The 13,477-nt window shown below is 45.0% G+C and overlaps 1 protein-coding gene across 3 annotated transcripts; it reads right to left on the bottom strand.

The window, feature by feature from the left end:
* Positions 1 to 366: 366 nt before the first annotated feature.
* Positions 367 to 11,601, bottom strand: LOC121584006 (peroxiredoxin-like 2A). Of its 3 annotated transcripts, none has more exons than XM_041899854.2 (7): positions 11,276 to 11,601; positions 10,854 to 10,985; positions 10,132 to 10,302; positions 9,854 to 9,945; positions 9,490 to 9,630; positions 9,065 to 9,232; positions 367 to 1,467 (listed from the first exon to the last, which is right to left on the bottom strand). In XM_041899854.2, the coding sequence occupies exons 3-7, from the start codon at positions 10,274 to 10,276 to the stop codon at positions 1,360 to 1,362; spliced, it is 654 nt and encodes a 217-aa protein (XP_041755788.1). In that variant the 5' UTR covers positions 10,277 to 10,302; positions 10,854 to 10,985; positions 11,276 to 11,601; the 3' UTR covers positions 367 to 1,359. The 3 variants fall into 3 exon arrangements, with proteins under 3 accessions (XP_041755788.1, XP_041755781.1, XP_041755775.1); XM_041899847.2 differs by having other exon boundaries at positions 10,916 to 10,985; positions 11,276 to 11,600; XM_041899841.1 differs by lacking the exon at positions 10,854 to 10,985.
* Between the last annotated feature and the right edge of the window lie 1,876 nt (positions 11,602 to 13,477).

Raw genomic sequence — 13,477 nt, 5'->3', positions numbered from 1 at the left:
GACGCTCTTATTCAGAGCGATTTACAGTTAGTGAGTGCATACATTTTCATACTGGCCCCCTGTGGGAAACGAACCCACAACCCTGGCGTTGCAAGTGCCATGCTCTATCAACTGAGCTACAGGGGCACATGATTACATGGACCCTTGGCATAAATCAACTAATCAAGGTTATTTTTTTACAATAAAAACGGACTGACCTAGGTAAAACATCTAATAAAAAATAAAGATATATAATATATAAAGATGTGTGTAGGTAAGTGTAGGTATACAAAATAAAATAAAGACAATTTATTAGGTGGAACATGCCACAACCATTTAGTAAACAAATTGCAGTACAGGTAAGTATAAAACCCACAAACAACGGTAAAAGGTTTGATAAATAATTACTTTATTATTCTCAAATGCCTTGTAACAGTTCATGCATTCTCCTGGTAGCGAGCCCTATCTTTGTCTATTGAGCAGTGTGACTGAGTGTGTAAGCATCAGCCCTGAGCTCTCATCATTTAGACACATACCTTCATTAACACCCACACAGTCCCATGACTACAACTGGACAGTAGTGAGACCAGTACACAGGACAACACAGCACTATTGACAGGACATGTCCAGGGATGAGATCAGGACAGGTTCAGCACAATGAAAAAGGGAAAGGGTCTGCTGGGTCAATTTCAATTATGTATAAATATCAGAAAAATGACAGAAAAAAGTACAATCTAAAATAAAAGTTATATGCACAGAGACTGACAGACATACTGTGAAGTAGCACAAATACATTCACTATAGACTATACATTTGACACAAAAGTGCACACTTATGGTCAATGAGAGGCTAACACACGTGAGTGGAAAGTCATTCCTGCATAAAAGAACCAAAACTACTGTGTTAAATGGCTAAAGAACAATGAATGCATGTGCTTTTAGACCAAAACAATTAGATTTTCCTGTTTTTTAAAATGATATTTCCACACTATGAGGTCGAAATAACACTGAAATTGTGAAAATAATGATAATGCCCTTTTTGTGTAAGAGCTGTTTGAAAAGAATGCCTGATCATGAATTCACAATCAGATCTGATTATTCTGACCAATGACCAGTCATCTTTTATTTGCATATGTATCCTCCTAGTTTGAAGGGGTAAGTGGGGTAGGCTCTATGGTCCAGACGATTCTATCCGGCAAATCAGTGCTGTGTATGTAAATATATTTACATTTCAATGGCAAAAGGAGGCTCAGGGCAATAAATGATACTAAAGTTATTTTCATGAAATAAACACACACACAGTGATTTTTTTATACATACAGTGATGATTTAAAAATACAATTAAAAAGACTGCATGGGGACTTTAAGCTGTTTGTGTAAACTATTTGGCTGTAGCCAAGCCGTCTTGAATTTTCCTGGCTGATCTGAGTACAGCCAGCAGGTTGACTTTATCCCCAAACTCCTTCTCACGGTGCTCAAGCAGAATACCCTGCATGGGGAAGAGAAGGAAAACAGACATGGGTCTCAAAACTGGTCTCTGTGGAAGTACAGCAAGTGCTCATTGTATAAGCATTAATATGTTATGAAAAGTACACCATGTGTAAATGATAGCAGAATAAAAGCACATCCACCGATACATACTTGCACTGGACCTGAATCCTAATTTGAGTTACAGGTAAGTGTCAAAATAAAGGAAACACAAGTAAATGAGGGATACAAAGTGTATTGAAAGCAGGTGCTTCCACACAGGAGTGGTTCCTGAGTTAAATAAACAATTATCATCCCATCATGCTTAGGGTCATGTGTAAAAATGCCCTGTTGCCCATTATTTTTGTATACAATGGCTAGAAGAAGAATCTCAGTGACTTTTAAAGAGGGGTCTCAAAGGAGCATAGGGGGTTTAAAGTGTGTGTGTGTGTCTCAGTCACCAGATCTCAACCCAATTGAACACTTATGGGAGTTTCTGGAGCGGCGCCTGAGACAGAGTTTTCCACCACCATCAACAAAACACCAAATTATGGAATTTATTGTCTGAAGAATGGTGTCGCATCCCTCCAATAGAGCTCCAGACCATTTGTAGAATATATGCCAAGGCGCATTGAAGATGTTCTGGCGGCTCATGGTGGCCCAACGCCCTATTAAGACACTTTATGTTGGTGTTTCATTTATTTTGGCAGTTACATGTATATGCTCACATCTCAAGCAGTTGTCACTATACGGACTTGCTGCAAAGAATTGTAGTACCGTACCATCTAACATCCAATGCATATCAAATAGCTCACATACATCAGTATAGAGACTAAGTGGAGTCGCAATTCAACGGCTCAGACACGAGACGTATGTGGCAGGGTCTACAGACAATCACGGACTACAAAAAGAAAACCAACCATGTCGCCGACACCAAAGTCTCTCTTCCAGACAAGCTAAACACCTTCTTCGCCCGCTTTGAGAATAACACAGTGCCACTGACGAGGCCCACTACCAAGGACTGTGGCCTCTCCTTCTCCATGGCCGACGTGATTAAGACATTTAAGCATGTTAACCCCCGCAAGGCTGCCGGCCCAGACGGCATCCCTAGCCGCGTCCTCAGAGCATGCGCAGACCAGCTGGCTGGTGTGTTTATGGACATATTCAATCTCTCCCTTTCCCAGTCTGCTGTTCCCACATGCTTCAAGATAGCCACCATTGTTCCTGTACCCAAGAAAGCAAAGGTAACTGAACTAAATGACTATCGCCCTGTAGCACTCACCTCTGTCATCATGAAGTGCTTTGAGAGACTCATCAAGGATCATATCACCTCTACCTTACCTGTCACCCTAGACCCACTTCAATTTGATTACCGCCCAAATAGATCCACAGACGATGCAATCGCCATCACACTGCACACTGCCCTGTCCCATCTGGACATGAGGAATACCTATGTAAGAATGCTGTTCATTGACTATAGCTCAACATTCAACACCATAGTACCCTCCAAGCTCATCATTAAGCTCGAGGCCCTGGGTCTGAACCCCGCCCTGTGCAACTGGGTCCTGGACTTCCTGACGGGCCGCCCCCAGGTGGTGACGGTAGGAAACAACATCTCCACTTTGCTGATCCTCAACACTGGGGCCCCACAAGGGTGCATGCTCAGCCCCCTCCTGTACTCCCTGTTCACCCATGAATGCGTGGCCAAGCACGCCTCCAACTCAATCATCAAGTTTGCAGACGACACAACAGTAGTAGGCTTGATTACCAACAATGACGAGACCGCTTACAGGGAGGAGGTGAGGGCTCTGGGAGTGTGGTGCCAGGAAAATAACCTCTCACTCAACATCAACAAAACGAAGGAGATGATCGTGGACTTCAGGAAACAGCAGAGGGTGCACCCCCCTATCCACATCGACGGGACCGCAGTGGAGAAGGTGGAAAGTTTCAAGTTCCTTGGCGTACACATCACCGACAAACTGAAATGGTCCACCCACGCAGACAGTGTGGTGAAGAAGGCGCAACAGAGCCTCTTCAACCTCAGGAGGCTGAAGAAATTCGGCTTAGCACCTAAAACCCTCACAAACTTTTACAGATGCACAATTGAGAGCATCCTGTTGGGCTGTATCACTGCCTGGTACGGCAACTTCACCGCCCACAACCGCAGGGCTCTCCAGAGGGTGGTGCGGTCTGCCGAACGCATTACCGAGGGCAAACTACCCGCCCTCCAAGACATATACAACACCCGATGTCACAGGAAGGCCAAAAAGATCATCAAGGACATCAACCACCCGAACCACTGCCTGTTCATCCCGCTATCATCCAGAAGGCGAGGTCAGTACAGGTGCATCAAAGCTGGGACCGAGAGAATGAAAAACAGCTTCTATCTCAAGGCCATCAGACTGTTAAATAGCCATCACTAGCACATTAGAGGCTGCTGCTGCCTATTGAAATCACTGGCCACTTTAAGAAATGGAACACTAGTCACTTTAATAATGTTTACATATCTTGCACTACTCAGTCTCCAACTTTCTGCCAGTTGGAGACTGGATAAACCATGTATTTAGATTGTAGGTAGGTATTGTAGTTAGGTATTATAGGTAGTTTACTCAGGTAGTTATTGAAGGTTATTGTAGGTAATTATTGTAGGTAAGGACTGTATTCGGCGGACTCCGGCGAAGCACGAGGCTAGCCTACCCACTACTTGGACCAACAAAGCTAGCTAGCTAGCGGGTAGCTACCGGTAACTTTTAGCAACTGTGGTTAGCTGTTTCCAATGTTATTTCACGCTTAAGAGTACCTGTAATTGAGCCAGCTAGCTGCCACCTTCAGCTGTTTTTCTAACCTCATTATCATTAACGTTAGGTGGTTGGTAGCTGCTGTACTTAATTTCGGCTACTGATTGCAGTCTGCCAGTTTGGCTTTATACATAGCTTGGGCTTTGTCGAGTAAGGCTTAAACTATGTATTTAGATTGTAGTTAGGTACTATAGGTAGGCATCGTGGGCTGTATATTATTAAGTAGTATAGGTAGGCATCGTGGGCTGTTGTGGGTAGCTGTTGTGTAGTTATTGTAGGTTACTTTTGTATTCGGCCGTGCCGGGATGTAGCACGGAGCTAGCTAGCTAACTCACCTCCTGGATTAGCTGGCGAAGTTGCTATTAGCAACGGTTGCAACTAAAAACAATATCCTTTTAGCCAGCTACATTCGCTCGCAGCGACGCCGCTTTTTCAAACAAAGTCAACACAGTAGCCATTGCTAGCCAGCCAACACTACCAGCAGGCTGTGGTAGCTAAATACAATATCTTTGTGCTAGCTACCCAACGTTTAATCGTTGCTGCGTTATGAAAGGTAAGCTTGGCTTCTTATATGGTGTTGAGTTAAGCTTAAACCATGTATTTAGATTGTAGGTAGGTATTGTAGTTTGGTATTATAGGTAGCTTACTCAGGTAGTTATTGAAGGTTATTGTAGGTAATTATTGTAGGTAAGGACTGTATTCGGCGGACTCCGGCGAAGCACGAGGCTAGCCTACCCACTACTTGGACCAACAAAGCTAGCTAGCTAGCGGGTAGCTACTGGTAACTTTTTGCAACTATGGTTAATTGTTTCCAATGTTATTTCATGCTTAAGAGTACCTGTGATTGAGCCAGCTAGCTGCTACCATTCAGCTGTTTTTCTAACCTCATCCGAGGCATTAACGTTAGGTGGTTGGTAGCTGCTGTACTTAATTACAGCTACTGATAACAGTCTGCTGTAGTTTACAACAATTCTAATTTCTAAAGTGGAAGTTGGGAGAGTTTTACTCGGGTGGTTCAGTGAAACAATTATAGTTTCTGAGGTGGAAGTTGGGAGAGTTATATATAAAAAAAATTTTTGGTGAGGGAGGCCTGCTCTCTCCTTTCCCTGATGTTTAGTTCATTTCATCCCGATCTCCTCTGCATTATTGTAGCCATCTGCTGCAGCCTGTCAACTATGCCTCTGCCTATCCCTGTTCTCTCCTCTCCGCACAGGCTACACAAACGCCTCACACCGCGTGGCTGCTGCCTCTCTAACCTGGTGGTCCCTGCACGCACCACACACCTGGAGTTCCAGGTCTCAGGCAGCCTCTGGAACTGCCGTTCTGCCGCCAACAAGGCTGACTTCATCCCGGCCTATGCCACCCTCCAGTCCCTCGACTTCCTGGCACTGACGGAAACATGGATTACCACTGAAAACACTGCTACTCCTACTGCTCTCTCCTCGTCTGACCATGTGTTCTCGCATACCCCGAGAGCATCTGGTCAGAGGGGTGGTGGCACAGGAATCCTCATCTCTCCCAAGTGGTCATTCTCCATTTTTCCCCTAACCCATCTGTCTATCTCCTCATTTGAATTCCACGCTGTCACAGTCACTAGCCCATTTAAGCTTAATATCCTTGTCATCTATCGCCCTCCAGGTTCCCTTGGAGAGTTCATCAATGAGCTTGACGCCTTGATAAGTTCCTTTCCTGAGGATGGCTCACCCTTCACAGTCTTGGGGGATTTCAACCTCCCCACGTCTACATTTGACTCATTTCTCTCTGCCTCCTTCTTTCCACTCCTCTCCTCTTTTGACCTCACCCTCTCACCGTCCCCCACTCACAAGGCAGGCAATACGCTTGACTTCATCTTTACTAGATGTTGCTCTTCTACTAATCTCACTGCAACTCCCCTCCATGTCTCCGACCACTACTTTGTATCCTTTTCTCTCTCGCTCTCCTCCAACACTACTCACTCTGCCCCTACACAGATGGTAACGCGCCGCCGCAACCTTCGCTCTCTCTCTCCCACTACTCTCTCCTCTTCCATCCTATCATCTCTTCCCTCTGCTCAATCCTTCTCCCTCCAATCTCCTGATTCTGCCTCCTCAACCCTCCTCTCCTCCCTTTCTGCATCCTTTGACTCCCTGTGTCCCCTATCCTCCCGGCCGGCTCGGTCCTCCCCTCCAGCTCTGTGGCTTGATGACTCATTGCGAGCTCACAGAACAGAGCTCCGGGCAGCTGAGCGGAAATGGAAGAAAACTAAACTCCCTGCCGACCTGGCATCTTTTCACTCCCTCCTCTCTACATTTTCTTCATCTGTTTCTGCTGCTAAGGCCACTTTCTACCACTCTAAATTCCAAGCATCTGCCTCTAACCCTAGGAAGCTCTTTGCCACATTCTCCTCACTGCTCCCCCCCTCCTCCCTCTCTGTGGATGACTTTGTCAACCACTTTGAAAAGAAGGTTGACGACATCCGATCCTCGTTTGTTAAGTCTAATGACACTGCTGGTCCTGCTCACACTGCCCTACCCTATGCTTTGACTTCTTTCTCCCCTCTCTCTCCAGATAAAATCTTGCGACTAGTGACTGCAGGCCGCCCAACAACCTGCCCGCTTGACCCCATCCCCTCCTCTCTTCTCCAGACCATCTCCGGTGACCTTCTCCCCTACCTCACCTCGCTGATCAACTCATCCTTGACCGCTGGCCATGTCCCTTCCGTCTTCAAGAGAGCGAGAGTTGCACCCCTTCTCAAAAAAACCAACACTCGATCCCACTGATGTCAACAACTACAGACCAGTATCCCTTCTTTCTTTTCTTTCCAAAACTATTGAGCGTGCCGTCTTTAGCCAACTCTCTTGCTATCTCTCTCAGAATGACCTTCTTGATCCAAACCAGTCAGGTTTCAGGACTGGTCATTCAACTGAGACTGCTCTTCTCTGTGTCACGGAGGCTCTCCGCACTGCTAAAGCTAACTCTCTCTCCTCTGCTCTTGTCCTTCTAGACCTGTCTGCTGCCTTTGATACAGTGAACCATCAGATCCTCCTCTCCACCCTCTCCGAGCTGGGCATCTCCGGCGCGGCTCACTCCTGGATTGCGTCCTACCTGACCGGTCGCTCCTACCAAGTGGCGTGGCGAGAAGCTGTCTCCGCACCACGTGCTCTCACCACTGGTGTCCCCAGGGCTCAGTTCTAGGCCCTCTCCTTTTCTCCCTATACACCAAGTCACTTGGCTCTGTCATATCCTCACATGGCCTCTCCTATCATTGCTACGCTGACGATACACAACTAATCTTCTCCTTTCCCCTTCTGATAACCAGGTGGCGAATCGCATCTCTGCATGTCTGGCCGACATATCAGTATGGATGACGGATCACCACCTCAAGCTGAACCCTGGCAAGACGGAGCTGCTCTTCCTCCCGGGGAAGGACTGCCCGTTCCATGATCTCGCCATCACGGTTGACAACTCCGTTGTGTCCTCCTCCCAGAGTGCGAAGAGCCTTGGCGTGACCCTGGACAACACCCTGTCGTTCTCCGCCAACATCAAGGCGGTGACCCGATCCTGCAGGTTCATGCTCTACAACATTCGGAGAGTACGACCCTGCCTTACACAGGAAGCGGCACAGGTCCTAATCCAGGCACTTGTCATCTCCCGTCTGGATTACTGCAACTCGCTGTTGGCTGGGCTCCCTGCCTGTGCCATTAAACCCCTACAACTCATCCAGAATGCCGCAGCCCGTCTGGTGTTCAACCTTCCCAAGTTCTCTCACGTCACCCCCTCCTCCGCACACTCCACTGGCTTCCAGTTGAAGCTCGCATCCGTTACAAGACCATGGTGCTTGCCTATGGAGCAGTGAGGGGAACGGCACCTCCGTACCTTCAGGCTCTGATCAGTCCCTACACCCAGGCGAGGGCATTGCGTTCATCCACCTCTGGCCTGCTGGCTCCCCTTCCTCTGCGGAAGCATAGTTCCCGCTCAGCCCAGTCAAAGCTGTTCGCTGCTCTGGCACCCCAATGGTGGAACAAGCTCCCTCACGACGCCAGGACAGTGGAGTCACTCACCACCTTCCGGAGACATTTGAAACCCCACCTCTTTAAGGAACACCTGGGATAGGATAAAGTAATCCTTCTACCCCCAAAAGTATAATTGTAAAGTGGTTATCCCACTGGCTATAGGGGTGAATGCACCAATTTGTAGTCGCTCTGGATAAGAGCGTCTGCTAAATGACGTAAATGTGCCCTTGAGCAAGGCACTTAACCCTAATTGCTCCTGTAAGTCGCTCTGGATAAGAGCGTCTGCTAAATGACTAAAATGTAATGTAAATGTATATACTGCATTCTATTCTATAATATTCTACTGTATCTTATTCCATGCCGTGGTCCTCTGTAGCTCAGCTGGTAGAGCACAACGCTTGTAACGTCAAGGTAGTGGGTTCGATCCCCAAGACCACCCATACACAAAAAAATGTATGCACGCAAGACTGTAAGTTGCTCTGGATAAAAGCGTCTGCTAAATGGCATATTATATTATGCCGCTCTGTCATTGCTTGTCCATATATGTATATTTTCTTAAATCCCATTCCTTACCAGTTTTGTGTGTATTGGGTATATGTTGTGAAATTGTTAGATATTACTGCACTGTCGGAGCTAGAAGCACAAGCATTTCGCTACACCCGCTATAACATCTGCTAAACACGTGTATGTGACAAATAAAATTTGATTTGATTTGATTTTACTTGCAGATCCATTCTTGCTATTGCTAATTAGTTCTAACTACTGTATATCTCCACTTTTGTCCGTTATAGCATGGATAGAGTGCCCAGTTCAAGCGGTATAGCCCTACCTGATCTTTGGGCCCAATGACGAACACTCCCCCCAGTACAAGACCTTCTCCTTTGATTATATTTCCTGTGCAGCCCTTCCTATAGGCCCTCCACAGGCTCCTCCACACCCCGATACGCAGCAACGCAGACAGGAACATCCAACGCTCCACAGGACCGTATAATGCTCTCTGAGAAAAACAGGTTTGGTTATTAGATGGAGGGATACAGTGACGTTAGCAGGATACTGTACTTTGTTGACGTCTACAGTTGGATGTATATTTGAAAAGATGTCGGAAATAGATGTTATATCATATATTGCACAAAGGTGTGCAGTGTGACTGAACAAACGCTGGAAACATATATTTTACAAGGAACTGTGTACTTTATCTTCTCATGTCAATGCTAACTGCTGTTAACATTGTAAATTAATTAGTTATTCACTGACCTTCTGGTCTACATAGACTTCCCCAGTAAAAAATGTCTTGAAGGCATCCAGCTCTTGGCCAATGTTCTCTTTGACCACGGCTAAGAGAGGGACCCCCAACTCCTCTAGCTGGGGCTTCAGAGAGGACAGCTCAATGGCCTCCTAGAGAGAAAGAGAGAGATAGACAAAGAGACAAAGCGACAGAGACAGACAGAGAAAGAGAGAGCGAGAGAGAGAGCGAGAGCGAGAGAGCGAGAGAGCGAGAGAGCGAGAGAGAGAAGAGGCATGGAGAAACATCAGCACTCAAGTCTGTCTGCTGTCAGGAGTGTGAAAGAATAAAATAGACAAGCTAGTCTAGAGGAGACACCACAACCACAGCGCTCACCTCTCTGCACAACAAGCATCCAGGGCGTCGTACCACCATGATCACTGCCCCAGTCTTCTCCCACAGAGCTTTGGCCTTATACGTCTCATAAACTGAAAGAGACAGAGAAGGGTTAAATATAGCCTACTTCTCCAAATCTATGAAGAGACCTCATACAAGGTCAAATGCTAACAGTAGATCTGTAATCTAAACAAACAGATCTGGCTTACTAACTATTCTAGCTATTAATTTGGATATAAAACGTTCAGTGTTCTGGACTCTATTCTATGACTCCTTACTTCCTCCGGTGGTCTTGAAGTCAGTCTCCTCCAGAACCTTCAGGTTGGCCCACAAAGGCTTGGTGAGGAACAGGTCTGTGATGGACTTTAGTAGATATGCTATGAACAGGCCTACTGCCTTCAGAGCCTGGTTAGAAGTCACCATGGCCCACTCAGACACTTCACATCACTCTGGGGGTAAAAATATGGATCAAGATAGGATATGAATGGGATAGGAATATGTGGGGTAAAATAGAATGAAGTAGCCTATTCATCCCTGAAATACATTGTCCACTCATGCACAATAAATACAGTGTGTGTGTGTGCACGTGTGCATGCATGCATGTGTGTATCTGCTACAAACATCCCATAGACCCTGCTTTGTTATAGTGTTTTGTTATGTAATTGCTGGACCCGATCATTAACATTCTTGGCCCTAATTAGTTAGTTGTTTCTGAGCAGTGAGCAATGCCATCTACAGCCCAGACCTTCAGAGCTGATAATCACAGCTTACTGCAGTAGCGCTCTGAAAGCAGGGCTATATTTTTTATATCGCTGACTTTGATCGATATTAATTGTAATGCTAAATCGTGTTACTATGAAGCACAGTCATTCAGTGTGACACTTCAAATTATCAAAGCGGTAGCTTCGATCATAAAAAAAAAAGATGATCAAAGACGGGAATGGAAAACAACATACAAGAGTGTTATCTTGTTTAATAAAAAACGGAATATGCTACTAACCAAAGAAATTCCTTCAATCACACTTCTTGATCAATCTATCTACAGATCAGTCATTGTCTTACGTCAGATCGTATCACTCCTACGCGACGCTCGTCCCTCAACCGATCAGTGATGGTGGAATCGACGCGCTATCTGACATAAGACAATGCAGGTCAGTAGATGCTAAGAATCAGTCAAATTCAACAATCAACCTACTGTACAAAAATAATTCCCCTTTAATTAACGGATGTGACTTCTAGCCTAGATAAAGGAAATTCAACAACAACTAAAATTAATCCAGCAAAAGTTAGCCTTTCTCCTTCATCAATGAAAATACAATTAATGTTTATATTCCATTGATCAAATAACCATTAAATACATTATAAATCAAATTTAGTTGAAGCTATAGCATAGAGTAAGTGGTGGGGGAAAAAAATACTCACCAATATCTGTCTCCCTGCTACTAACGAGAGTAGGATTCAATATCCTGGTCTGGTGTGTTTTCAGCCCCTAGCCACTAAGCCCTTTAACCAGCCCCAGTCCAATCACATCACTGTACCAGCCCGATTCAGTATGACCTAACATTTTGCCGATACACACTGTGGTGGAACACAACTGACGTTGACTCGCTATTACTGGGTACTACATGGTCGTATTGATAAGGGCATGCAAAGGAAAACGTTTTAAAATGTTGAGCAACGTAAAACGAAAATGAGTGTTTGACTGTTTCCAGTGTTTCCAGATAGTACCTCCCCGTTTCGGCACGTTTACATACGCTGCGAGCCTAGTGAATAGGACCCTGAGTCTGTAATGGACATTTACTGGAGCAGGTCCATGAATGAATGGAGATTTCTGCTTCACCGCCCACATTAGCCTAAAAGCCCATCAGGATGCTGTCATTTTGTTCATTCATCCCATTCCTCACTAGCATGGTCCCAAATCTCTTTGTGCTGTTTTGCCAACTCCTATGGTCATTGTCACGCCAAATGGCAAGACAGCACAAACAGATCTAGGACCAGGCTAATTCTTCACTGCTTTAATTTAGGGATCTGAAATTATACTTTCTACTATCTTCTATTCTATGGAATTAGGCTATACTCTGTTTGTTATGCTTTTGGATAGGGACTGGCATGATAGTGGTGTCGAATTGCTGCATGGCTGGTTGTCAAGAAGGTCAAAATTGAAGAAATAGGACTGCCTTTGTTTGGAATATTCAAAAATATAGCAAATGGATAACATTTATATCAGGGTGTGATGATATTGAGGCATCAAATGTACTATATACTCTATATATCCTACGCACAGCACAGGTGGCCCACTATAACTACTATTATACTAATATTATATAAGACAATACTATTACAGTAATAGATAATACTACTACTCTACTGTACTGTACTAGCTGTACTGACCCCCTGTGACCGCCAGATCAGGAGGGGCTTAAGAAGGGTCTTAACCTCTGCGACTGGCTCTACAGCGCGTGTCAAACTCATTCCACAGAGGGCCGAGTGTCTGCGGGTTTTCGCTCCTCTCTTGTACTTGATTGATAAATTAAGGTCACTAATTAGTAAATAACTCCCCTCACCTGGTTGTCTAGGGCTTCATTAAAAGGAAAAACCCAAAACCTGCAGGGACTAGGCCCTCCATGGAATGAGTTTGACACCCCTGCTCTACAGGCTTTTTAAATAGGTCTGAGGTCAGGGGTCAAGTCACAGGAGTTCCCAGGGGGTGCTGGGCATTCCCATAAAGATGTGGGTCACCCCTATATGTGCTGTATGTTGTGTATGACATGGATACCCCCTAAACTTTAAACAAATTATTTAGGCGATAACTGTTACTGTAACATCTGTACATGCACAATTCTAATCTCATCTTTGACTCCTCCTCAAGCTCCTTTTTCAGCTGCCTCTGAAATGTGTCCCTCTAACACAGAAAACCCACCTTAGCACATTCATTATTTTGTACAAATAATTCTTGATTAGCTATGTTCAATGATGTAGCTTAGCCCATTTATAAAAAAATCGAATTCACAAATTCATGGTGTTGCTCAATGTCATATGGGCCTATTTATTGGCAAGGAGACACTGAGCCCTAGAGGCAATCGACCACATTACAGTTTTCAAAAGTGTTTTACCTCTATCTAGCTCCCCACATAGTCCCTCACAGGCAGACGTTTCACATGAGTCTACTGTGGAACAGATGTAAAAATCCCTCCAAATCTGATTTTGCCGCCCATTCAAATTAGGCACAAGGTTGCCTTGTTAAATCTTGTTCATTCTCTCAAACTAAATACCATGAATGTGTTCTCATTAGCTGGGAATGTTGTTTGAAATGTCTGATACAACATACTTTGGTGATATCGTTATCAACCTACTACATAGGCCTACCCCTTAAAATAGAAATAAATAAGAATTCAGAGGGTGCTGCAGCACCCACAGCACCCCTACTTCCCGCGGCTATTCATATAAGGCAGTAGTTGTCAAAAACGGATTTGTTGTCATCTTTTGGTTGACAAGGTAAAAGGTCAGTGGTGAAACTTGGCAACTATGGCAACAGAATTTTCTCGAGTTCCCCACTTTTAATTCCGACTTGAAGGGTAATTAAAGTGAAACATGGTAGGCCGTCATTGTAAATAAGAATGTGTT

Source organism: Coregonus clupeaformis, chromosome 1, assembly GCF_020615455.1.
Source record: "Coregonus clupeaformis isolate EN_2021a chromosome 1, ASM2061545v1, whole genome shotgun sequence".
Classification (NCBI taxonomy): domain Eukaryota; kingdom Metazoa; phylum Chordata; class Actinopteri; order Salmoniformes; family Salmonidae; genus Coregonus; species Coregonus clupeaformis.
The sequence above is the reverse complement of the archived record's forward strand: the minus strand, read 5'-3'. Positions and strand labels throughout refer to the sequence as shown.

Coding starts and splice junctions, on each gene's coding strand:
- LOC121584006 (XM_041899854.2), bottom strand. CDS start 10,276: ATGGTGACTTCTAACCAGGCTCTGAAGGCAGTAGGCCTGTTCATAGCA. Junction 9,946..10,131: donor CTTCAAGACCACCGGAGGAA/GTAAGGAGTCAT, acceptor TGTCTCTTTCAG/TTTATGAGACGTATAAGGCC. Junction 1,468..9,064: donor TCATTGGGCCCAAAGATCAG/GTAGGGCTATAC, acceptor TTCCCCATGCAG/GGTATTCTGCTTGAGCACCG.